This window comes from Electrophorus electricus, chromosome 21 (genome assembly GCF_041902795.1).
Source record: "Electrophorus electricus isolate QZ-2024a chromosome 21, ASM4190279v1, whole genome shotgun sequence".
NCBI lineage: Eukaryota > Metazoa > Chordata > Actinopteri > Gymnotiformes > Gymnotidae > Electrophorus > Electrophorus electricus.
The window spans coordinates 2801688-2826161 of record NC_137517.1 but is presented as its reverse complement, the minus strand read 5'-3'; the positions used below and the strand labels follow the sequence as shown (position 1 = coordinate 2826161).

General features: G+C 41.8%; 1 protein-coding gene, 1 long non-coding RNA gene and 2 pseudogenes across 8 annotated transcripts; all 4 read left to right on the top strand.

The window, feature by feature from the left end:
* Positions 1-76: 76 nt before the first annotated feature.
* On the top strand, positions 77-14033 carry LOC113591020 (E3 ubiquitin-protein ligase TRIM35-like; annotated as a pseudogene). Its single transcript, XR_014119064.1, has 5 exons — positions 77-759; positions 1216-1311; positions 10518-10768; positions 11205-11326; positions 11874-14033. The product of XR_014119064.1 is annotated as an E3 ubiquitin-protein ligase TRIM35-like (transcript).
* LOC113591023 (uncharacterized) lies at positions 3620-10381 on the top strand. The gene is made up of 5 exons (XR_014119065.1): positions 3620-3767; positions 3858-9298; positions 9651-9761; positions 9947-10093; positions 10199-10381. It is a non-coding gene; the product is annotated as an uncharacterized LOC113591023 (long non-coding RNA).
* Positions 14034-14554: 521 nt separating the features above from the next.
* LOC113591030 (epidermal differentiation-specific protein pseudogene) lies at positions 14555-16272 on the top strand (annotated as a pseudogene).
* A 510-nt stretch (positions 16273-16782) lies between these two features.
* On the top strand, positions 16783-24352 carry slc10a7 (solute carrier family 10 member 7). 6 transcript variants are annotated; one of them, XM_035521242.2, is made up of 13 exons: positions 16783-17025; positions 17105-17155; positions 18253-18335; positions 18464-18600; positions 19260-19335; positions 19716-19754; positions 19850-19885; positions 19993-20076; positions 20267-20432; positions 21144-21195; positions 21424-21497; positions 22122-22267; positions 22403-22628. In XM_035521242.2, exons 1-13 carry the CDS (start codon positions 16926-16928, stop codon positions 22421-22423), a joined length of 1065 nt encoding a protein of 354 aa, XP_035377135.2. In that variant the 5' UTR covers positions 16783-16925; the 3' UTR covers positions 22424-22628. The 6 variants fall into 6 exon arrangements, with proteins under 6 accessions (XP_035377135.2, XP_081561072.1, XP_035377134.2 ...); XM_081704946.1 differs by lacking the exon at positions 22403-22628 and adding an exon at positions 23592-24352 and having other exon boundaries at positions 16784-17025; positions 20038-20076; XM_035521241.2 differs by lacking the exon at positions 22403-22628 and adding an exon at positions 23592-24352 and having other exon boundaries at positions 16786-17025.
* Positions 24353-24474: the final 122 nt, after the last annotated feature.

Below are 24474 nucleotides of genomic sequence, written 5' to 3'. Positions count from 1 at the left end.
GTGGTGGAGAAATCAAAGTTTTTCAACTCATCGACTCCTTTACAAAAGCCCATCCTCCCTGTACACGCCTGCTAGTTTGAGGAAGCAAAAGCGGTTACTACGCTGATCTTTATTAATTCTGCGTTCAGGTCAGTGAAATATTATGAGAAGCTCTATGAGAAACTCTTAACTCTGGAATTTACTTCTACCTGCTTTATTACTGAAAGCAGTCTAAACTCCCTCAGCTGGATAAAGGAATACAGTGAGTGATTCTCACTTATGTTACTGTGTTTATTACAGAAGATCTAAAAGTGAAAGTGAAGTTTGGACTAAAGCAGCCATTACAGAGAAACACCACAGCAGCTCTTGGAGGAAATGGCTGCTGCAAACCTGCTGTCAGAAGAAGCGTTTTCATGTCTTGTGTGCTGTGACATCTTCAGGGATCCTGTTCTACTGTCGTGTAGCCATAGTGTGTGTAGGACCTGTCTGCAGCAGTTCTGGGAAACCAAGGGATCTCAAGAATGTCCAGTTTGTAGGAGAAGATCCTCTAATTCTGACCCTCCCTGTAATCGTGCACTAAAGAACCTGTGTGAGGCTTTTCTAGAGAGCAGGAGTCAGAGAGCTTCATCATGGTCTGAGGTGCTCTGCAGTCTGCACAACGAGAAACTCAAACTCTTCTGTCTGGAGGACCAACAGCCTGTGTGTGTGGTGTGTCATCTTGCAAAGGCACATAAAAATCACAACTGCTGTCCAATAGATGAAGCTGTATGTGACTTTAAGGTATGAAATTATTTCTGTTATTTTGCCTTCCAAAATGTACCACAAACCTAATTTAATATGCTTCTGAGATGGGTAAATTAATATATTGTTTTGCGTTTTCCAGAGACGTTGAGAAACTGTTTGACAGATGCGTTGTCGGTATCAGTGGGTATAGATTTGGGCCCATAGAATTACTAATAGTCTCAAAGAATTACTTAATCAGGGGTTGATAAACTCCATAAAACTTTAATGTCTTTATTTTGTAATAAAGTCTATGAGAATCATATTCTCCAACACAAGTCTAACTCTACATTAGAGATAAGGGAGGTGAACACTGTACATTTGGTGAAAGAGAAAACCTGCCACTCTGTTCTCTGCAGTTTCACTCTCTGGGACTCCAGCACATTTATACATTTACATTTTCCACCTGCTGGAAAAGGCTCCTGCTGCTCTCAGCTAAACTATTTTTAATTGTAGAATAAACTCAAGATCTCTTTGGAGACTGTACAACAGAATCTGAAAGTCTTAGAGGTAGCCAAACAAACCTGTGATGAAACAGCAGCTCACATTAAGGTGAAACATCATTCTGAATTATGAAACATGTTGCTAACATCGTGACTTTCATGAGTGTCCACTTATCCTGTGGAGAAAAAGATTCATACATATTTGTACAGTTTATATTTCATCATCATCTCCCATTAGAGTGTCAGGCCCAGCACACAGACATGCAGATATAGGAGGAGTTTGAAAATCTTCACCAGTTTCTAAGAGATGAAAAAGCAGCAAGAATAGCTGCCCGGAAGGATGAGGAGGAGCAGATAACTTCTGATAACTTGACGTCCACGTTGAAACAGTAAGTGATTATTATTTCCATTTTAATCTCCATGTTAGTCCATAGAATTTGTTTGTACTTGGTATTATTTATTTGTCACATACGATACCTAAATAATGAATCCAAGGTCTGTAGGCAGACATATTACCAAGAGATATTCACCAGGAATGCCCACTTGAGGTAAAATAAGTTCTATAAACTAGGACCTAAATATTGTTTCTAAACCTGAAAAACACTGTTCCCTGTATACTTGTTCACCCATAAATTCACATATAAGGAAAATCTTAAGGAAGACATTGAGTCTCATGAATTCAGATGAAATCACAGCCGCTGTGAAAAATGGCAGATTTATCGTTCAGCTGGGAGAATGTGCTGAACAATGGTGGGTCATCTGCAAAGAATGAAACAACAGCATTTGAGAAGTAGGGAAGTTACTGATTTGTGGTGCAAAAAAAAAAAAAGGTGCATCATTGTCTTCAATGACAAGGAGATAAATATGTGGAAATTAAAATAAGGCCAACACATACAAAACTGCTTCTCCTAAAAAATAATAATAGAAAATAAAATAAATTTAAAAAAAGTTGGAGTAAACCAGATGAAACTTGTTAATATCTTGGCACAGAAACTCAGTAACTTCCAATAAATGCAAAGGTCCTTGACTTGTAATCGGAAGGTTGCTGGTTCAAGCCCCGCCACTGTGGAAGGCCCTTCACCCTCAATTGCTCAAGTTGTGCTCAGTCGAAATTGTAAGTCACTTTGGATAAAAGCGTCAGCTAAATACCGTAAATGTGTACACTGATTTATGCAAAAGCGGCATGAAATCTTTAATAAGTGAAGTTGTATGCACCTACAGTGCTGCCAGATGTGCAAAACTTCTTCTGGCAGTAACCATTCTGTGGTTTGACGCGTCAACACCTTCCCGCGCTTTCTACTCCGAAGAGAGGCTGGCGCCGTAAATACGTCTTCGAGAATGTTCTATGTGAAAGCCGTTGATAGACGATTAGCTAGTATAGAAATGACACAAATTAGACTCTACTTGGATGTTTCTGAATCTTCTTTGGTAGCTTACATGGGCCAAATGAACCTTGTTACTCTAGGTAGTTGTTTAGAAGAAAGTAGTGAGATTAAGGTTAAAATGGCTTGTAATATGATAGATTTGTGGTAGGTTAACACTGGCTTTGTTGGCTACTCTTAAAGAGAAGTGTATAGCTAGCTAGCGAGCTATATATAAACGTTAGTAATTAAAGTTAGTGTGGGGTTGCATAAATTAAATGAATGCTAAGCTTACAATAATAGAGAATAACGCGCAGAATGGAATAGGGCTAATGCTTGAATTAATAAAATAATTACTGTATGTCCAGACATAACAGGATTATTAATAAAAGGCCGCAAGGTAACGCACTGGTTCCTGCATCAACGGACACGACATTAGCTTAGCTAGCTAGGGAATGTTGAATGTTTTATCCTAGAGAAACTCAAACTTGGTGAGGAATATGTGGCGATTAGCATAAAGGTTTGACGATATATGCTAACTCGTAGGGAGTGTGTGCCGATGTACAGTAGCTAGGTTAGCTAGCTAGCTCGCTAGCTACTTGGATTAGCCTCGATTGCAAAGAGCGCCAGTATGTAGTATTAAGGTCTAAAAGAAGTAGCTAGCAAGCTAGCGTTAATTTAAACACCATTGAGTTTATATAAGGATAAATACTTGTAGTCTTTAACTTCAAAAGCAGTAATATTTCATATAATATGTAAGTAATATAAGGTATTGGTGTGACTTAAAAAACAAACGCAGTGTGTTAAACGAGTTGCTGCATTACGCAGGGATATTTTTGGACAGTATAACAACTGATTGAAAGATGGCGAACCAAGCCAACGCTGCACGTGGAAGTGGGCAGTAACGGTTTAAAAAATAAATCTGATCTGAAATGACTGCCTACACCTAATTTTTTTTTTAAATAGTCTTTTTTTTTCTTTGTTCATCTCAGTGTTTATGCACAAAATTATTTTACTCTGGAAGTTTATATATTTTCTGCTTTGTTCCAGGTGAAGAATGTTGCAGGATTCATGTATTTCATGGACCCGCAGCAGGCCAGCCTACAGTTTGTCTGACAGAGTGAGAAGACCAAAGAGTATTTTAATACTCTAATGCTAGACTCAGCAAACAGATGGTCCAGACTTGCACGAAGAGCCTGAAAAGGTAAGTAGTGTGTCCTTCATAGTGCTACACTCTACTACAATATAAAACATTTGAAATCACTGATGTTTTCTCCTCTTTGTGGTTCTCAAGGTGCAAAACACAGACTTTTTCTGGCCTCCAGCTGACTGTGATTCTGCACCACCTTCAGCAGTCAGCAGTGGTAGAGAACACGACTGTAAGTATCATCATGGAGCATGTGTCACTCTTTTGGTAACATTTTTTTATCAGTATTTGAGATGCACTCATAAAGTAAATAAAGAGGTTAATTTCTGTCATCATTTTGATTTTGTCTTTGTTAGTAAACAGGTAAATAAAACACGTTGGAAGTTTGTCCAATCTTAAAAGGCTTAATTGGCTTTAGATAGCTAGCTAACTTGTGGATTATTGACAAGAGGAATAGTAGACAAGATGAATAATGTTAAACTTTTATATTTTTAAATAAATGAAATTCATATTCAAACTAAAATTACTGATCACGCAGTAAAACAAGCCAGTTTCTTAGCTAGCTAGCTACCATAGCATGTTTCGACATGGAATTATTCAGACAAATTTTCCTACAGGTTTGGGTAGCTAGCTAGCTAGCTAGCTAGATACGAGTGATTTGGGCTCCTCCTGCATGATCGCAATGCAAGGCTATGACAGGTACATGAACACTACTGTTATGACTGCTGATCATTTTGGCCAGAATCCAGGCTGCGCAGCTAGATGGAGAAGTGGGTGGACGACCAGTGTCCCAGATGCTGCCCAGGTGGAAACTGGTTTGTGGGTCGACACTGCCCTGGAGTTTGCTGTTCTCCAGAAGCTGGTTCTCACCCAGAAGTGGAGGGGTCTGGTGGTGACAGATTTTGAAGGAAAGGGTAGAGGACTGTTAACCACCAGGACAGTTTGCTCATGAGAGGTTGTGTACGACTACCACGGTGTTGTCTATAGGTCTACTGCTGATTCAGAATCTGGGTACACCTTCTTTTTTAAAGAGAAATGACAGGCAGGGGAAAGATATAGATACCCATCAGAAGTGCTTACCATCCAGATATGGCTACATTTGGTGGACATATCAGCCTCTCCTCCAAGACAGCCAATCTGTAGCCTTGATTATATATTTCAGATGGGAGTGATGTAATTCTGTTTATGTAAAAAAAAAAATATTTATTTTTTTTATGGACCAAAACAGTTCAGCCCTGCTATTCCTGAAAGGACACCTGAAGGAGAGGAACAGGACTGCATAGTGGTTTTCATAATCAGGGTGCTCAAGGTCATTTTGTTACCAATCTTTATAGCGCATCTATTGTTTTTGTACATGAATTTAATTGTCTCATGCTTTTTCCCTACACTACTTTCCTGTAATTTGTGGAATAGACCATTGGGCTAAACTGTCTCTAAAGATTTTTTGAAGTCTATGAAACATGCAGATATTTAGTTTTTTATCTGGTTAACATGTTGGTTGGGCTATAAATATGATCTGATGTGTGGTGATTTGGTATAAATCCAATCTGACTTTTATTCGACACTGTGCTTCATAAGGAAGTCTATAAATCTAGAATTAATAATACTGCAGATCACTTTCCTCAGATTACTGTCCACACAGATGCCCTGGTAATTATTGGGGTCAAATTTATTTCCACGTTTTAAAATGTTACAAGACTTTCAGGAAGTCTTTTATTGCAATCTTATATATTCAATTTTGCAGATATATGCTTTTGTTCAGGTATTGAGATGGTGGGTAATTGATTATTGAGCGATTTTAAAAAGTTCCAAGTTTTGAATAGACGATTCTGCTCATATAGGTTTAGATTTAGATTCTGAGCGTAGTGTGTTTCACAGTACTGAAGACATAAATCTGCATTATTTGGGTTTTGTGATTTTGAGTTGATTTTCTCATTTCCTTCCTAATTTTTTTGACATTCTGTTAAACCAGTTTATTATTATTTAACATTTGGGTGGTTGTAAATATATGATTTGTGTTCTTGACTGCAAGATTGAATCCTTCATAACTATAAGTGTGGTCTCCAGAAAGGTGTCTAAAATTGTTTTAATTTCTTAAGTGCTGACTACTTTCTGGAACACGTCGGTGCTATTTTGGGCCCATCTTTATGACCATCTGTTGTTGTTCAGCCTACTTGGCTGTGTGGATGCTTTTAGTCTCTGTTCTTTTAATTAAAAGAGTCATTTGGCTTTGACCAGACAGAAGGCTGAATGCTATTAAAGTGAATGCACTGAGGCTTTTGCTGTGCTTGGTTTCTACATATACCTGGTTGTTTCTGTGGGCACAGGGAAAGTCATTTTTTGTTTTTTTGAAATCAGGCAGTATTCCAGTTCTGGCATTAAGGTTCCTGCTGGTGAGCACATTTCCTTGAGCATTGGAGTATTTTATTTTCCAACTCTGGAACCATCTCTTCAGAGTACTGTGGGGACTGTCAGAGGAATGTATATAACACAAAGAAATCTTTGTCTGGGAAAGCTACTGTCTTTTTTTTATTTTTAGCCAAATGTTTTCCAATTTTTAGTGCATCTGTATAGTTTTGATTTATGTCATATTATTCCTCCCAAGGGGCGGCCCTGGTGTACTATTCTTAGTTTTTGGGAAGGAATGATAATCTCCCAGGCAGAAACACAACTCTCAATCATTTCACTGCGAGTTATACTGTGTATGACTATGTATGTGACAAATAAACCGAACTTGAACTCCCTGTAGTCTTGGGGGCAGTGTTAGTTTTAAATCATGTTTGCTTTTGTTTTCTCTTATGGGTTTTGGACAGATTACTGTAATAGTTGTTCACCCACATTCTTTCTCAAGCTTCAAATTGTTTTTTTGCGTCTATGAGCGTACCTTCTTCAGATTTTTTTTCTGTTTTGTTTTCAACTCCCTGAGTGTCAACATATCGGTTCAATATTTGTTTCTTCATTTCCTCAAACTTCATTTCCTCTTTTGTGTTTTCAGACGTTCTTGGAACTGCTTTTCATGTTGCCTGCTCTCTGCTGAACACACTTTCTCAAGATTTTCAAATTGTCTCTTTTTGCTCACACTTTTTTTGCCATCTCTATTTCTTCAGAAATTTGTCTTTGTTGGGTTTTCTCTTTCAACTCTTACTTCTTTCTGTCTCTTTCTCTGCATTTCAAGATATCTTTGCTGCCACCATTCTTTTTGGTTTTCCAGAATTCTTCTCCATTTTTCCTCCTCTTTCCTTAGCACTTCTCCCCTTTCCTTTGCCATCCTTCTCTCCATTTCTCTCATTCTGTTCCATCTCCATCCACCATCTCTTTTCTCTGTTCTTCTTAAGTATATCCAGCATGTATATCTCTGCTTTTCTCATTCTGTCTCGCATTCTTTCCTTCAGTTCCTCCAACTGTCTGATTCTTCTCTCTAGTCCTCTTGCCGTCTTTCCTTCTCTCTCTGTCTCTCCATCTCCTTCAGTATGTTCATCTTTGTCAAACTAGTCTTTCCTTCTTTTCTCTCCCTTCTGTGTTCGTCTAGGCCTTCCTTTTCCAGTGCTACTGAGGATGGGCCGCTCTCAGGCTCGCTGCTGACTGTGCTGAGTCTCTCTTCCACTCTCTCACGCTCCTGCCTCAACACCTTCTAAAACACACAAACACCACATGTAACATAACAGTTGTAAACAGAGAGGGCACAATTTAATCTCAGGATATAAAAGGTTTGACATGATAACACACCAATCTTACTGTTAATGGATAAGGTCATAAGACATTTGTCATCATGGTCTGGTGCTCAATTTTAATTATTTTTCTCTCAGCTGCAGTAGTCTCACTGGCTCGTGTCTCTCACTCTCAGCCATAATGTTCCCCGCTTGCACGCTTCCTCCATGCATCAGGTCCTTTTTATGATGTGTTGCCTTTTTCATCACACATGTATTATTGGCAACACATTTAATGTAATTTCATATATATTGGTATATTAAGCTTTTAAAATTTTATGATTTATTTTTTGTCCCACATATTTTAGCCATTGTATGACCATTGAACAAAGTCCTCCATGTTCTATGCAGACCTATGCACTCGTGTGTGTGTGTGTGTGTGTGTGTGTGTGTGTGTGTGTGTGTTCTGCTATTCTGTAAAAGTCCGCTGAATTAAACTATAATTAGCAAATCCATTTGGACTAAAGGCTTTACACAGACATGAAAAAATGCTGTTTTTTCACTGCATCTAATTTAATGTCTGCCCTCTAGTGGACAATCTTCTGATGACAGCAGCATGTGGATATAGAATGTATTTTAGAATTCAGTGCAATGAACTTTCATTGAGGAATTGAATAGAAAACAAAAAAGGTCAGAAAATCTTTTTTCAGTTTATACATTTGGCATTTCACCAGTTATTCTCAAGCTACTCCTGTTGACTACTAGGAAGTAAAATAACTCCTTTGATGGCATAACTTACAAGGTTAATTAACACAATTCCTGTGTAAATACCTGGAATAAGGTGTCTTCCTATTATGAGAACATACATCAGATGGGACCAGAGACACTTGACGTGTGTTATTGACCCTGCACTATGGATGACACTAAGTTGTTGGGGTGAGTTTAGAATACACTTTCCAAATGTGTTCAACATTGTAGAAAGCTTAAGACTAACCAAAATGTGCTTCTATGCAGATACAATAAATATTTGTCTTTGTTCTACAAAAAGCATACAGGTTTCAAATAAGTTAACCTTCCTTTAAATGCTCCGGACTTTCCAGAGATTTCTGCTGTTTCATGAACATGATTCTTCATATGTAATAGCAAAATAATTTATATGCATTTATACCATACAGTATATTATTTCCTTTTGTATTTTAACCTTTGTCTTATTGTTAATTAATAGTGCATTAGTGGATCCACCCTCGTGGATAAAGCATAAACATCTCCTTCACAAATGCCCCTGCCCTCCCATACACCTGTTTAAGGAAGTAAATCTGCCACCTGATCTTTATTAATTCTGCATTCCAGTCACTCAAATATGAAAACCTCATAACTGGTGTTTACGTCTACCTGCTGTATGTCTAAACTCTCTCAGATGGATAAAGGACTACGGTGACCGACTACAGGACTACATCTGCTGCTGTATTTATTACACAAAATCTAACAGTGAAGTTGGACAGGGAACCATTACAGAAAAAAAGCAAGGGAGCTGTTGGAGGAAATGGCTGCTACAAACCTGCTGTCAGAAGAAGAGTTTTCATGTCCTGTGTGCTGTGACATCTTCAGGGATCCTGTTGTACTGTCGTGTAGCCACAGTGTGTGTAAGACCTATCTGCAGCAGTTCTGAGGGAAAAAACTCGAGAATGTCCAGTTTGTAGGAAAAGATCCTCTAAATCTGACCCTCCCTGTAATGCACTAAAGAACCTGTGTGAGGCTTTTCTAGAGAGCAGGAGTCAGGGAGCTTCAGCAGGGATTGAGGTACTCTGCAGTTTGCACAAGGAGAAACTCAAACTCTTCTGTCTGGAGGACCAACAGCCTGTTTGTGTGGTGTGCCATCTTTCAAAGGCACATAAAAATCACAACTGCTGTCCAGTAGATGAAGCTTTGTGTGACTTTAAGGTATGAAACCTATTCTGTTATTGTACCTTCCAACATGTAGCACACAACTAATTTAATATGCTTTTGAGATGGGGAAATTAATATATTGAATGTTTTACAGAGCAATGGTCAGTGTGTTTGATGGACTGTCAGTATCAGTAGATGTGTATTCAGTGCAGTGGCTCATAGAATTACTTTAATCGGGTTGTAAAACCCTAAAGTCCATGTGTTGTAAAAAAGTTTATGAACATCATATCCTACAACACAAGTCTAGCTCTACATTAGTGATAAGGGAGGAGGTCACTGTACTGTTGTTCCTAGATCTCCTTAAGTTCAAGACTGTTTGTTTGTTTATTCAATACACACTAAATAGAAATAAAGATGCAGACTCTGGAATTAATTGAAGAGAAAAGCTGGTCCCGTCTTTATTCTGAGCTCAATGTTACAAACGAGGCATGGTCTGGAGAATGTCTAACAGTCTCAGGTGGGCACAGCTTTTATACATTTTCTTCATAACCATTTTTATTTTTTCATAAAAACTTGTCCCGGGTCCACTGTTGTTCTCCAAACCACACATTATTCAATGTATGCAAATTGATATTCAATACTTATACCCACCAGTTCTTGATACCATTAGGTTCATCCTGAACTACTACTGTTTTTTTAAAGGCGGTGATGTCCATATTGTTTGTTCTGATCCTTGGTCGGCTGTCCTGTCATGGAACCAAGGCGTTCCCCTCGACTGAGGCTCCTAGAGGCCTGTCAAAGAGGCCTCCTGAGGATTTACACTGAAGCCTACAGAGGCCTTTCCTGCATGTAAGCAGTTTATTCTGGACCATCCCTATTTTTCTGCTTATAATATCATTTTATTACCTCAGTACATTTGGTGAAAGAGAAAACCTGCCACTCTGTTCTCTGCAGTTTCACTCTCTGGGACTCCAGTACATTTATACATTTACAGTTTCCACCTGCTGGAAAAGGCTCCTGCTGCTCTCAGCTAAACTATCTTTAATTGTAGAATAAACTCAAGACCTCTTTGGGGCCTCTACAGCAGAATCTGAAAGTCTTGGAGGAAGTCAAACAAACCTGTGATGAAACAGCAGCAGAATGAAACATCATTCTGAATTATGAAACATGTTGCTAACATCGTGACTTTCGTGAGTGTCCACTTATCCTGTGGAGAAAAGGATTCATGCTCATTTGTACACTGTATATATTTCTGCATCATCTCCCATTCCAGTGTCAGGCCCAGCACACAGAGAGGCAGATAAAGGAGGAGTTTGAGAAGCTTCACCAGTTTCTAAGAGATGAAGAATCAGCAAGAATAGCTGCACTGAAGGAGGAAGAGGAGCAGAAGGGTCACATGATGAGGAGGAAGATTGAGGAGATGAATGGAGAAATAGAATCTCTATCAGATAAAATCAGAAACCTACAGAAGGAGATGGAAGCTGAGGACATTCTGTTCTTACAAGTAAGAATCACCCTCTCTCCATCTCTCCATCTCTCTCTCTCTCTGTCTCTCTCTCTCTCCATCTCTCCATCTCTCTCTCTCCATCTCTCTCTCTCTCTCTCTCTCTTGGTCTTTCTCTAACTTTAATACATGGACACATGCAAAAAAAAACATGTATGAAAAACAGAAAAGCTGTAATCAAGAATTGAATTTATTCCCTGAAATTAGTTGTTCTGTGGAAAAGTCTTTATTGACTTTGATTTCTCTATAGGAAAGACAAATATGTGACCATCATATCAACAAAATGATTGAAAGGTGATTCTGTAAACTCAAACCATGAATGCTCAATGATGCACTTAATGGTTTTCACTACCTGTAAGTCATTCTCTTATGTCTGTTTTGATCATTACATTTTCACATATTTTGTGAACTATATACATTAATTTAACACTTTATATTACTTTTTTACAGTAATACAGGGGTTCAGCACACCCCAAAGGAACCTGAGAAGGTGTCAGCAGCTCTGATCAATGTTGCAAAACGTCTTTCCAACCTGAAGTTTAGAGTCTGGGAGACCATGCAGAAGATCCTCCAGTACAGTGAGTTTTGATTTTCATGGGGTCAATTTACTGGACCTTGTCTGGTTCTGCACTCCAGATGATTTTAACTGTCACTGTGAATAAATCATTTGTATTCTGGGTTTGGAAAACACTGTATAGTGTGAGAGATCCCATTGTTAAAAGCCAGTATAAAACAAATAGGATTTTTACATCATTCAATCCAGCATATTACTTCATGTGGTCAGAATGGCAGCGTCCAGTTTAAACAGTCTGTTGTTCCAGTCTCTGTGAAAGACACCATCACCCAGCAGAGCTGCTACTACTGGATCATTATAGTTTCTAGAAGATTCCAAAACATGCCAATAGACTCTTAACACCTATAATTCCACATACAAGCACATTAGTTTCATACCATGTTAGACAAAAGCATGATGAACACAGACATACAGTACATGAGGAGGTTTAATATCTGTAAAGGTCTCCAGATCTAAAGTCATTTCACTCAAAGTAAAGGGTCTGCAGTCTGTAGATGTGACCTCATCACATAAACACATGAACATGATGATTCATTCTGTTCTCTCCTCAGCTCCTGTTACTCTGGACCCCAACACTGCCCATCCACACCTCCACCTGTCTGATGATCTCACTACTGTAGAACGTAGACCACAGACATCACTGCTTCCTGATCATCCAGAGAGATTTGAGGTGTATCCGTGTGTCCTGGGCTCTGAGGGCTTTAACTCAGGGACACACTGCTGGGATGTTGATGTTGGAGGCAGTGAGTACTGGGCACTGGGTGTAATTAGAGAGTCTGAATCAAGAAAGGGATCATCTGTCTGGAGTTCAGTATGGAGTCTACGCTACAGTAAAAGCAGTGATGAATACTGGACCAGCTGCCCAGGACAATCAGATTATGTCCAGTGCAGCTGGACTGGGACTGGGGGAAGGTGACATTCACTGATCTTCTAAACATTGCACACCTGCACACTATAACACACACTTTTACTGACACAGTTTTCCCATTATTCTTTGATTTATCTATTTGTCTTCTGAAAATCTTACTAGTGCAGATAACAGTATCCGTAGAAAACCAGTCTGTGGTTTGCTGAACATGTTGTCAGCGTCCACTGCATGTGTAAGATGTTGTATAACCTGTAAGAACTCTGTAAGTGAATGTTGAGTCTCCACAGTATTGAATGGTTTACCAGTGTTTCCCAGTCTTGGTCCTCCAGTTCCCTGCACTCTACATTGTAGTGTGTTCCCTGTAAACCCAGAGTGAGACTGGACCCATTACAGACCAAAACACTGAACACTGTGGAGCTGAATGGAGCACTGCTACCACCTGTATGTTTACACAAGGGTTTATGTGGTCAGCGTTAGTGTTCAGATGTTTTGTTTTTCTTTGACCTTCATCCACAGAGGTGAGGCTGTCCATTAAGGCCAGTAGGACTGAGAATCTCATTTTAACTCAGATCTTAAACAGTAGAACAACACCTGTGCTTGTAAATGTGGATTGTTTATGACAGTTGTCATCTCATTTATCATCTTAGAGTTGTAACTCAGTGAGAGGTGTGGGGCTGTTTTGGTTTGGTTTTCTTTTGTTTAAGACTTGCTGATTCTTTATTTGATTTTCCGTTTTATATATGTGTGATTATTCTGTCCAAACTTTGGGAAATTAACAAATTCTGAGTTCTGACTTTTTGCTTTGTCAAAAAATTAGTTTTCAGCACACCTACACTCTTATACTGCGTCATACTGATATTGGTATCCAACAGTGTTGCTTTTATAATGTGAATGTTTTGATAGGATATTCTTATTTTCAAATACATTACAGATAAAAGCAACATGTTAACTCAGTCTCGTGTGCTTGTGAGACCTTACAGATCAGCTGGTGTTATATGACTTAAATTCAGCATGAATAAATTGACATTCTAAGTTTTGACTTATTGTAAGTTAATAAAACATGGGGGATTTGTTTTCCTGTTTAAACTAACATGAGAAGGTGGATGTGATGGTTAGTTTGCTCACTCATTTTTAAAGGTGTTCCAGCCTGGGACAAGGTCTGATCAATGTCTGATTAACATCTGATCAAGGGCTTCTTTTCCTCCTGAAAGCATGCAAACAAGCTTTTCATTTGGTTACAAAGAAAACACACATGACTACATATGTAACACTGGACCAGCTGCTATACTGTGTGTGAGGTCATGAATGCATTCAGTATAAACTCCTGCTTACATACAAAGCTCTGCATGGTCTTGAACCTCCTACACTCATCTCTGCTCTTCACTTTCCTCTTTCAAACCACAATTAAAAGCAATTTTCTCAACATTTTTCATAACTTTTTTCTCTTAACAGTTGTTAATTAATTTGTTAAATGTGTCAGTGAATGTTTTTTTTTTTGTTGTTGTTCTCCATCTTAATTGCTATTGTAAATTGACCATGAGTCTGTGAAAGGCGCAAAATAAATTAAACATTATTATTATTATTATTTTGTCACGGAACACTCCCCTTCCCACTGTTCACGTGGTATGGCCCGCCAGGTGGTCTCATTTGTAACCACGCCCCTGTTGTTAGCGCACACCTGCGGTGACACATTACGGTTCATTGTCGTTATGTTTGTATAGTGTGTCGGTCTTTAGTTCTGGTGCTGTTTGTGATGCACGCTGTGATTTTGTTCGTGTTCCTGTGTGCGACTCTGTTTGACGTTGCTTATGTTCACCACGCTGTGTTTGTCGCATCGTATTGTGTCTAATAAATGTTTGTCTCCGTCGAGAGTCTGTGCATCCTGCTCCTTGCCTTGCGTCACTCGGGCTGTTTTATTATTATTATTATTATTGTTGTTGTTGTTGTTGTTATTATTTTTATTATTATTTATAATACAATATAAGACCAAATGCACACTTCCATTTACACTAAAAGTACATAGAGTTTACCAGGGCAGGTCTAGCAGGCCAGATCTCCACAAGTGAAGACTAGAGAGTGACACCATTAAAGTCACTGAAATCTTCACTATAACCCATTATACTGTCAGTATTTGACTATGGAGATTTTCTGCCTATTAGAAGAAGTATTGTCACTCCAGTCTGTAATTCTTTACTTGATGGGTTTAGGGTCAGGATGAGGCTTGTAAATACTTTTCATTCTTCTCTGTGTGAAAATCTGGTCTAAACAGGTTTGTAACTGGTTCAGTATGTGTCTCTGTCCCAGCTCCGCCCACTGGAGCTCTGTTCAGACAGATCCTTACCCTACTCCTCACAGACCGTCTTCCTCTGCAGAAGAACTCAGGCTCTGCTGTACACGATGAACAAAATCATAGTCTATGACAAAACAGACTTCCAGGGTCTTAGCAAAGAGTTAACCTCCAATGTACCCGACCTAAGAGACTGCAATTTTAACGACTGCATCTGTTCACTGAAGGTGATTGGGCAACCTTGGGTGGTGTACCCAGATGCTAACTATGCTGGTTACCCAAATGTCTTTGAGGAAGGAGAATACGCCAAGGTGGATATGGCTAAAAAAATCTCGTCAATGGAAATGGTAACCGAGGACCTGGCAGATCCTCAGATCACCCTGTATGAAGGTCCAGACTACCAGGGCCGGAGCCTCGTCCTCACCTGTGAGACTAACCTGTGTCATGGATCCTTCAACGATACAGCGTCTTCTCATAAGGTGCAGAGGGGAGCCTGGGTCCTCTACCAGCACAGAGACAGAGGCGGATATATGATGGTGGCCCGAGCTACCCACGATGTACCTCAGTACAGCTGGTTTGATAACCGGGTGTCCCACCTGCGGCCTCTGAAGGCAGGGAGGTCCATCATCAACTCTGAGCTCCTCTGGGACAAGAAGGCAGTGCAGGTCAAATCTTCCATTATCGACTCCATATGTGGGGTGAACCATGGAAAACACGAGCAAACCCTCTCCACGGAGCTGACCCGAGAGTACACGGGCACCGTCACCGAGAGCTTCAGCTTCAGCAATTCTACAGGGATCAGCTGGGGAACAAAGTTTGAATTAAACCTGGGTATGATGAGAGCAGAGCAGGGCATCTCTCTGAATAACGTCTTCACTGTGGAGAAGGGAAGCAGCAACACGAAAACGGAGAACACGAGCGTCCGAGTCACCCTGCCAGCCAAAATCCCTCCCCACACCAAGCTCACGGTGAACGTGGTGCGGAAGGAGGTGGACATGAAGGTCCCAGTCAAGCTGACCGTCTCTACAGGGTCACGCACTATGGTTGAGTTTGGGGAGTACAGGTGTCAGTCTGGGAGCTTGATTTCTACAGAATTCAAGGAAGAGAAGATCTAGTGCAGTCATTGGTGGGGATAAACAATTTGGCTCAAGTTAGCATTTCCTAAAGACTCAAGTGCAGCCGTTACTTGTTTTCAGTCAATGGCTATTGAATATATTAACAATTCTTCAGTCATCCTGTTAATTGCATATTCCCATGTGCATTGGTAAAAGTGTATTACACTTAGCTGACGCTTTTATCCAAAGCAACTTACGATTAAGACTGAGTACAACTCAAGCAATTGAGGGTTAAGGGTCTTGCTCAGGGGCCCAGCAGTCTTAGTTGCCTTAGTTATGATTAGAGACATAATTAATAGTTAGAAGTTATGGTAGAGGACTGTAAGAGAGAGAGAGAGAGTGTGTGTGTGTGTGTGTGTATGCTCATGCTCATGCACTTATTGTCTTCTCCAGCATCTAAGATGGGCATCAGATTAATGTTTTAGTCATACTAGATATTTGTCAGAAAATTTGCATTCTGACATTGTTTAAGAAATGGAGCATATTCAGTGGTGGACAGAGAAGTCAGTGTAATTGGTTACTGTACTTAGGTAGTGTTTGTTGAGCATCTACACTTTGTTAGTTTCATATTTAGACACTTTCACTCCATTACATGCTGTGTAATACTTTCTGCAGCAAGTGGTGAAATGTATTAACCTGAAATGTTTAAAAAAATAAACTGTCTAAAATGCCAGAAAGAATATGGTGCACTTTCAAACCTAGGCAAACAAAAAGCACCTTTAATCACCTGGTTTGTTTGAACTTTTGCCTCCGGGATAATAAATTCAGAAGCTGTAACAGCTTCTGCAGCAGTAGGTTTCTTTAGTAGAAAGTGTTCAACATGATATGTCATAATGACTGTAATAATTCATAGTACATTGACTTTTGATATTTAAGTACTTTTGGACAGAGGACTTTTATGTATGCTCTAATATTTAACATTTAATAATAACTAATATTTAAGCTCTCTACAAGTACAGAATTTGTATAAATACGTATATATAAGGAGCACCTTAACATCTGTCAAGCATTCACACACTGAATAAAGAATACTAAACATTAACCATATAAAGCATATACATAACATGGTATATATAAACATATGAAACATAAAACGGTTTCCAAAAAAAAAAAAGTTTTTTGTAAAGAGGACTTTCTACCGTCACCCGTTTTCATATTTCAAGTGCGCTCCAATGATACCCATTACGGTAGTGATGGCGCTTCGCATATGTGTCCGGAAGTACGGCATGCCTCTCCCCAGTCCACGGTGGACCGGCAGTCTCATGTCCTGCGCTTGGACGGGTGGCGACGGGGACACGGGCGCGGACCTGCATGCTAACGGGAGTCCGCCGTCATGGGCCTGTTGGCGCGAGCACGAAAGGAGTGGTTCATCGTCGGCGTCGCGCTCGTGATCGCCTGCGCCAAACTCGCGCCGTCCGTCGGAGTTAAAGGAGGTGAGCGCCGCGCGGGCTTCGCGCGTGCGTTACCGTAGCCGTGCCTCCGCTAACTCTGGTCTCCCTCTCTTCGTTTCAGCGGTAATCTCGTCTCGAGAGCCCGGTCTCGGCGCGAGCGGAGTCCTCTCCCGTGTGTGTAGGACGGGATGTCGTTTTGTGTAACTTTGCATGCTGCAACTGGTGCCTGCACCTGTGTTCCTCGGCGTACTGTGCATCCACGTTCGCAGAGCCGGCTGTGCATGTGTGTCGCGCATGGATCGTAGGTGTTTGAGTGACCGAAGTGACTTGTTATTTGACTTAACATCGACTAGTTTGCCCTGGTCTGGGTAATGACACGTCGCACTCCCCGGGCCGGAGTGGTGTGGCTAGTATGGCGAGTTGGCTGCTTGTGTGTGATGAACAGCAACCGTGCAGTCTTAGCCAAAGTCGCTCTTATTAAGGATCCTGAGAAATGTCTACTTATCTGCTGTTTGTTGTATGTCTTACGCAGTTTCATTAAGTACACAAACAGAAGGAAAGGCTTATACGAAGGAAAAGATTAAACACAGGACTATGAACTGGTGTTTAAGCATAATACGTAGCTTACCTCTACTAACGCACTAACTCCAACAAAGTTAGCTAACTGAATTGTGCGACATCAAATTATGGGATTTTGCGCGCATGTGCGACACACGTACGTTACGTTCCCTTCGGTGTGTCTGTTGAAGCTGTTGAAGTGACGCCTCTTTCAGGTTACCTGGACAGGGCGCTCAAAACTCGCTGAGCGTTAAAGAACCGAGAGCTTCCCTCAACTAGAGTTAAGTCCAGCCAACGCATATCAGTGTCAATGCTTTGGGTAGATCATTTGTCTAAAACATACATCGGAATCATAGTGCTGTATAGAGCTGCTCAGTTTGGACATTATATAATGGGACTATACTGATGCATTTTGTGATTGGGATCAGATTTTCCGGTGTTCCATGGGTTAAGACGGGCTTGCGCTACTTTTACCGTATGACCTGAGATTAGTCAGAATTCTCACACTGCATAATAACAAATTATTATTAGCAAGCGATGTATTGTTCTGTCCTAATAATGTCCCACACTGATTTAGGTTGTACCCTGTCGGTCTGGAGTGGGTGATTTCAATCGTTCCTGCTTTCGTCTTTGCATAGACAGCATTAGTAGTGCAGATGACGCCCTGCTGGAGTTGTTGGTTGTTATTGGTTGTTACCTGCTCTCTCTCAGGTCCTCTTCGGCCCGAGATCACCATCACCTATGTAGCTGTGTCGGCCATCTTCTTTAACAGCGGCCTGTCGTTAAAGACTGAGGTAGGGGCAGTGTGTTTCTTCAGTCTGAGGGGAAGTGCCTGCTCACGGCTGAATCATGCGCTTCGGGGTTTGAGTGTCACTGCCCTGTCGCTTGATCCTTTATCTCTTCCCTTGTTTGTCACTCTTAGGAGTTGGCGAGTGCGTTGATGCACGTGAAGCTACATCTGTTCGTTCAGACATTCACACTGGTCTTCTTCCCTGTGGCCATCTGGGCGCTTCTAAAAGTCCTGGCGCTCACTGCGATTAATGAATGGCTTCTCAAAGGGTAAACACACACACACGGACTCATTATTATCAGTGTAATCAACCTCTCGGGCTCTTGCACTCTTCGTAACTGCCGCACGTGCAATTTTTTCCATTACACGTCCCCACATTCCTCTTTTCCTCTCTCTCTCTCTTACTCTCTCCATCTCCCCCTCCCTCTCTACCTGTTTGCACGCCGCTAGGCTGAATAGGGCTTCTGTCTGCGGGTGGTTGTCATGGGTTACGCGTGGTGCCCGCACTGCGCTGGGCCTCAATCCTCCCTCTGTAGTCTTCTTCATCCACACTACCTGCCCAGGGAAAAGTGGCCTCCTCTCTGAGCCCTTGGGCTTGTACGGGGCCCAGCGTGCTGGCTGGATATCTCAGAACACTGCTGGTACACCCAGTACTGGACCTGCTGTTACTGATGTTACTTGACAGTTTTCATTTGTGTGTGTGTGTGTCTGTGTGTGCGCGCGTGTCTGTGTCTGCGTGTCTGTGTGTGCGCGTGCGTGCGCGTGTCTGTGTATATGTGTGTGTGTCTGCGTGTATGTGTGTCTGCGTGTATGTGTGTCTGCGTGTATGTGTGTCTGCGTGTATGTGTGTCTGCGTGTATGTGTGTCTGCGTGTATGTGTGTCTGCGTGTTTGTGTGTGTGTGTGTGTGTGTGTGTGCGCTCCTACAGGTTGCTGACAGTAGGCTGTATGCCTCCTCCTGTCTCCTCTGCTGTCATCCTCACTAAAGCTGTAGGAGGAAATGAGGTAGATGACACAGACCGGTCACTTTGTCTTACTGGATTGTCTGTTTCAGCGAGATTTCTTCATTATGTTAAACTATCTTTGTCTTATCTCCATCTCTGATTAAGGAACAATGACATTGTATGATAAGACAGTCATTTTCTGACCTGTTCCTTAATCGATGCATTGCCAAAGTGTCACAGTAGTAAATGATCATATTTTATTACATAGTAATTGATACTGTATCTTGCTAAACCAATGTCTATTGTAAATGTATAAAAATACTGTGATGAGAGATAAGAGCAAATGTCTTTCCAGGACAGATTATTATTGTTGGTTTCCTGAATAGTTAATATCTTAATAGAATAGTTAATAAAATTATCTTAATCTTATCATTTCCACAGGCAGCCGCCATTTTCAACTCTGCATTTGGGAGCTTTCTGGTAAGTGCAAGTGAAGACACAATGTGGGGGGGGGGGGGTCTGAAGAAGCTGGAAGGTTTTCCCTTTAAAGGGAGCTGAACACTCTGTTTTTGCAGGGGATTGTGGTTACTCCCCTGCTGCTGCTGGTGTTCGTGAGTAAAGCAGTTACACCCATCATCCTTTTACTGCCCTCATTTACAGAGTCATTCTTATAGGATTAGTTTGATCTGTGTGCGCGTGCATTCTCTTCCTCCTGCAGCTCGGCTCCTCTTCCTCAGTGCCATTTTCCTCCATTTTCTCTCAGCTCTTCATGACTGTGGTCATCCCTCTCATTATTGGGCAGGTGAGTGTGTCCTGACGCACTCACTTCTTACAGTCCTCCTGACGCGCCCAGTCTTTCTCTGTGGCGGAGAGTAGCGTGCTTTCTTTAGTATTTGAGGAAGTTTACTCAGATTAGTACAACAGCCACCTAGAAGCTCCACCTTGGGACACCAAATAACACCTGCACCGTGTGCGCACGTGTTTGTGTCCAGGTGTGCAGGATGTTCCTGCGGGACTGGCTGGAGCGCAGGAAGCCTCCGTTTGGCGCTGTGAGCAGCCTGGTCCTGTTGATGATTATCTACACCACATTCTGTGACACCTTTTCCAACCCCAGCATCGAACTGGACCATCTCAGCCTGCTACTCATCATCTTTATCAGTGAGTGACTGCGTGTGTGTGTGTGCGTGTGTACGTGCGTGCGCGCTTGTGTGTGCGCGCACGTGTGCATGTGCGCGCGCGCGCGAGTGTGTGTGTGTGCGCGTGCGTGCGCGCCCGTGTGTGCGCGTGTGCGTGTGCGCGCCTGCGTGCGTGCACCCGCATACAAGCGTAAGGCCTGGTTCATCTACCGTGGATGCATACCCTGTGCACACCATGGCTGTGGACAGTCTGTCCATGTCCACACTTCTTATGCCACTGTCCCCCACACTGATCCAACACTGATCACACAGTCAAACATCATGGAGGTGTCATGCAAGTCCGTTAAACGGCACACTGAGGCAGCAGGGTGAATTTAGCATGCTCGTCCAACAAAAGTGCAGCATTGAAGTGGACTCTCGTTTTTAGTACTTTGGTCCGACCCTCTTTTCACACCTGCTGGACGTTTTCCCTGGCCAGTGAACGAGTGTGAGGTGTCTGGCTCAGTTCTGCAGTGGTTTGTGCCCTCACTCATGGCCCTCGAGAGTGTTTCCCACACCCTGTGGTGCGTCTGCAGTAGCTGTGAACCAGGCTTAAGTGCACGCCTACATTCATGTGTCTGGGGGGGGAGTGTGGGAATATCTGTACATGATATGTGCAATTACATGAAAGCAGAAAGATATTCATTCTCTCTCCCTCTCTCTCTCTCTCTCTCTCTCTGTTTTCTCTCTCCAGTTTTCTCCATTCAGCTCACTTTCATGTTACTGACGTTTCTTTTATCTACCAGGTGAGTCTCACAGACTCACACACAGACACTGTCTCACAAACAGACACACACACATTTTACATTTATGGAATTTAGCTGATGCTAAGTACAACTTGAACAATTGAGGGTTAAGGGCCTTGCTCACACACACACACGCACACACACACACATCCAAACTTCATACTTAATACAGATTCCCTGTCAAAAATCTGATGTTACATCTTCAGACTTGGTTTGGTCTGTTCTTAGGAAGTCTTCCGGTTTCACAGCATCAGATTCTGTGGCAATTATGTTTTGTTCTACGCACAAATCCCTTACACTGGGTAAGTTACTGCTTTACACCAAATCCCTTACACTGGATAAGCTAGTGTTTGCACCAAATCCCTTACACTGGGTAATCCAGCGATTTAAACCGCATTAGTTGGTCTTCTATTTGTTGTTTTTTTGTTTTTTCTAACTTGTACATTTTAAATTCCATCAAAATAATGAACTCAGTGTTTTAATGCATTATCCTAAGAAATGTGTTGACTCTAATGCATATGTAACGTGGGCTGGTTACAGTATCACGGTGTGTGATCAGTTACACCATTATTGCGTTTTTAAACATACTGATTAAACTGTACTCAGGTCAGTTACAGCCTGTCTGTTCGTGTTCAACCCATTCACCTTCCTCATACCAGTGATTGTCCTCCATTTTGTGTCCGTCGTTCCATCAAACTGTAGGCTGGAGTCCAGTCCCTTCTGGAGAATCATTCTAGGTCTACTCTGTTTATCTGTGCAGGGGACGCGGACCGCCCTGGAAAAAATCCTGTGGCTGTATAAACATTCTGCTGTTGTAATGCGCTGCTTTGCCTAATCTGCTGCCACTCTTGTCTTTATATGGATGACTAAAACTGTGACACCACAAAAGTGTGATTGTGTGTGTGTGTGTGTGTGTTTACTTGTAGGTATCCCCATGCTGAAGATTGTTTTTGAGGGCTATGAGCATCTGTCTCTGATCTCCGTGCCTCTGCTCATATACCACCCAGCTCAGATCCTTCTAGGCAGCGTGCTGGTACCCACCATCAGAGCGTGGATGACGACCGGCCAGAAGGTACCAGAGCCCAGCGGTTCAGCAATACGCATGCAAACACACACACACACACCAGCCCTTGTCTAACGTGAGCTATCCAGATTGCCTTGTAGGTTTTGTCTTTGTGTCTGACGCTCCTGGTGTCTCCTCTCCCAGTCTGATATCTTAGTGCGCTAGGTCTGCATGCCTGTTCCTCCACATGTCCACCGTGTCCCAGACAGTAAGTGCAAATGCTCTGGAGTTCCAAACCTTCCGGAACGCCGGCCACGTTCTGAAATCGGCTTCTGTCGTGAGCTCCATTCTGTGTGGGTGGTTTTCAATTTTTTTGAAATTCATTCGCTTATTAGTTTCGTTTAAGGTTCAGCAATATGACGCTGTTGTAGGGGTGGTCGGGACTGGGGTCCTTCTCGGTGTGGGGGTGGGCGGGACTGGGGTCCTTCCTGGTGTGGGGGTGGGCGGGACTGGGGTCCTTCTGAGTCTAGCGGAGAGTGGGACTGGGGTCCTTCCCAGTGTGGGGGTGGGCGGGACTGGGGTCCTTCTCTGTCGAGAGTTGTGTTGCTGAATTGACCTACTCTAACACATTCTTTCAGTGGGTACAGTTCATGTACATGTAATTTTCCCTGCCTTTTTACATTTCTTCTGAAATAACTGTCATCCTTTTAAAAGTTCACTTGGTAAACAGCAAACATTTTATCATGGTCCTAACAGTGAGTGTTAATGTGTGATGATTTGAGATTAATCAAGTATTTGTTAACTTGCTGAATAAAAGGGTAATTTAGACACCCTTTTAATTTCTCGTTGAAACTAATACTTATTAGGGCTGGTCTGTATGGACAGAAATATCATATTGTGAATAGATTGATGCATATTATGAGAGTAGCAATATATTAAAATAAAATATATCAGTACCGCAGAAGTCAATATGTGTTTTTCTATGGTTATCTAAACATGTGGCATATGAATATGAAGGACAAAAGCTGATCCTGGATCAGAACGCCTGATCTATGTCACATGATGTGTGTATGAATGTAAAGAACAAATGCTGATCCTGGATCAGAATGCATTCTCTGTGTCACATGATGTGTATGAATATAAAGCATCACCAAAAACATTTAAACAAGAAGCAAGACCTTTGTGATCCAGCTATCAGACATCCCACAGTTTCACTGCTGAATTGAGAAGATGCTTTACACTGTCCTTAAACTGTCCTACTTTACGCTGTCCTATTAAACTATCCTGCTTCATGTTGTCCTCCTTAAACACAGTAGAATGCGATCACACTTTGGACCATCTATCCCGCTCTATCTGTGTCCTGTGGTAAACGTGGCCTGTTGTCACCCCACAGGTGCCGAAAGGGACTAACCTGCAGCCCATCTGAGCCCCGCCGCCCGCCCCGAGGAGACATGACCGGACTCTAGACAGACTGACCCCAGCAGGACGACAGAGACTTGGCAGTTCCTCATGCAGGCGCCGGGCGCTCTCCCAATGAGGCCAAACCACAGATCAAGTGCCTTCCTTCAGCCTGGTGGGGACTCCGGCTTGCCTGGGCTTGCCTCTCTCTAGGGATGTTACTAAACAGAACAATTATTTCTAGACTGTTTGTTTTTTGTTTTGTTTTTTTAAACTGAAATAAGAATATATCTCTATTTTTATATGAAGTGATAAATGATTTCCACAATATGCCTCAAAGGTGAGCCCCTGTCAGAAGCTCCTGATTGGCTACCATTGCCAGGGGTTAAACCTTGCTCTCCTGATTGGCTATCATTTCTTAGGGTTAGACCTTGCTCTCCTGATTGGCTGTCGTTTCCTTGGGTTAGACCTCGCTCTGTTGTTCGGTATGTAACTGTTCACTAGCACCAGTTGATCCCTCTCTGATCTGAGCAGGATCGTTTTAGCTTCAGTACCAGTGTACCTTCCATCATTTATTTCATTCTTTTGCGCTGTGTTCGAGCCGATGTTTCAGATTCTCCTGGAGGATGGCTCAGTCACCGATGTACTGCCATTTTACACACAGACAATGAAGCGCCAGGGACACTTTTGTATCTCACTGTATGAGTTTTCTTGTATTTTGTAATCAAAATAATATATGTATAAAATATCAAAATATCACAAGTCTGCGTTCATTATCCTTCCATGGATGTTATCATATGATGAAAAGGTTTTTGCTGGGATAAGTTTAGGAACCATTAGCGTTCTGTACCATGTAAACACACTACCAGAAGGGGGAG

What these genes read in the sequence shown, in the direction of transcription:
- slc10a7 (XM_035521241.2), top strand. Translation starts at nt 16,926, where the DNA reads ATGGGCCTGTTGGCGCGAGCACGAAAGGAGTGGTTCATCGTCGGCGTC. An exon ending in CTGCATTTGGGAGCTTTCTG is followed by an intron (nt 19,755 to 19,849) that starts GTAAGTGCAAGT and finishes CTGTTTTTGCAG; the next exon opens with GGGATTGTGGTTACTCCCCT. An exon ending in GCACAAATCCCTTACACTGG is followed by an intron (nt 21,498 to 22,121) that starts GTAAGTTACTGC and finishes GTTTACTTGTAG; the next exon opens with GTATCCCCATGCTGAAGATT.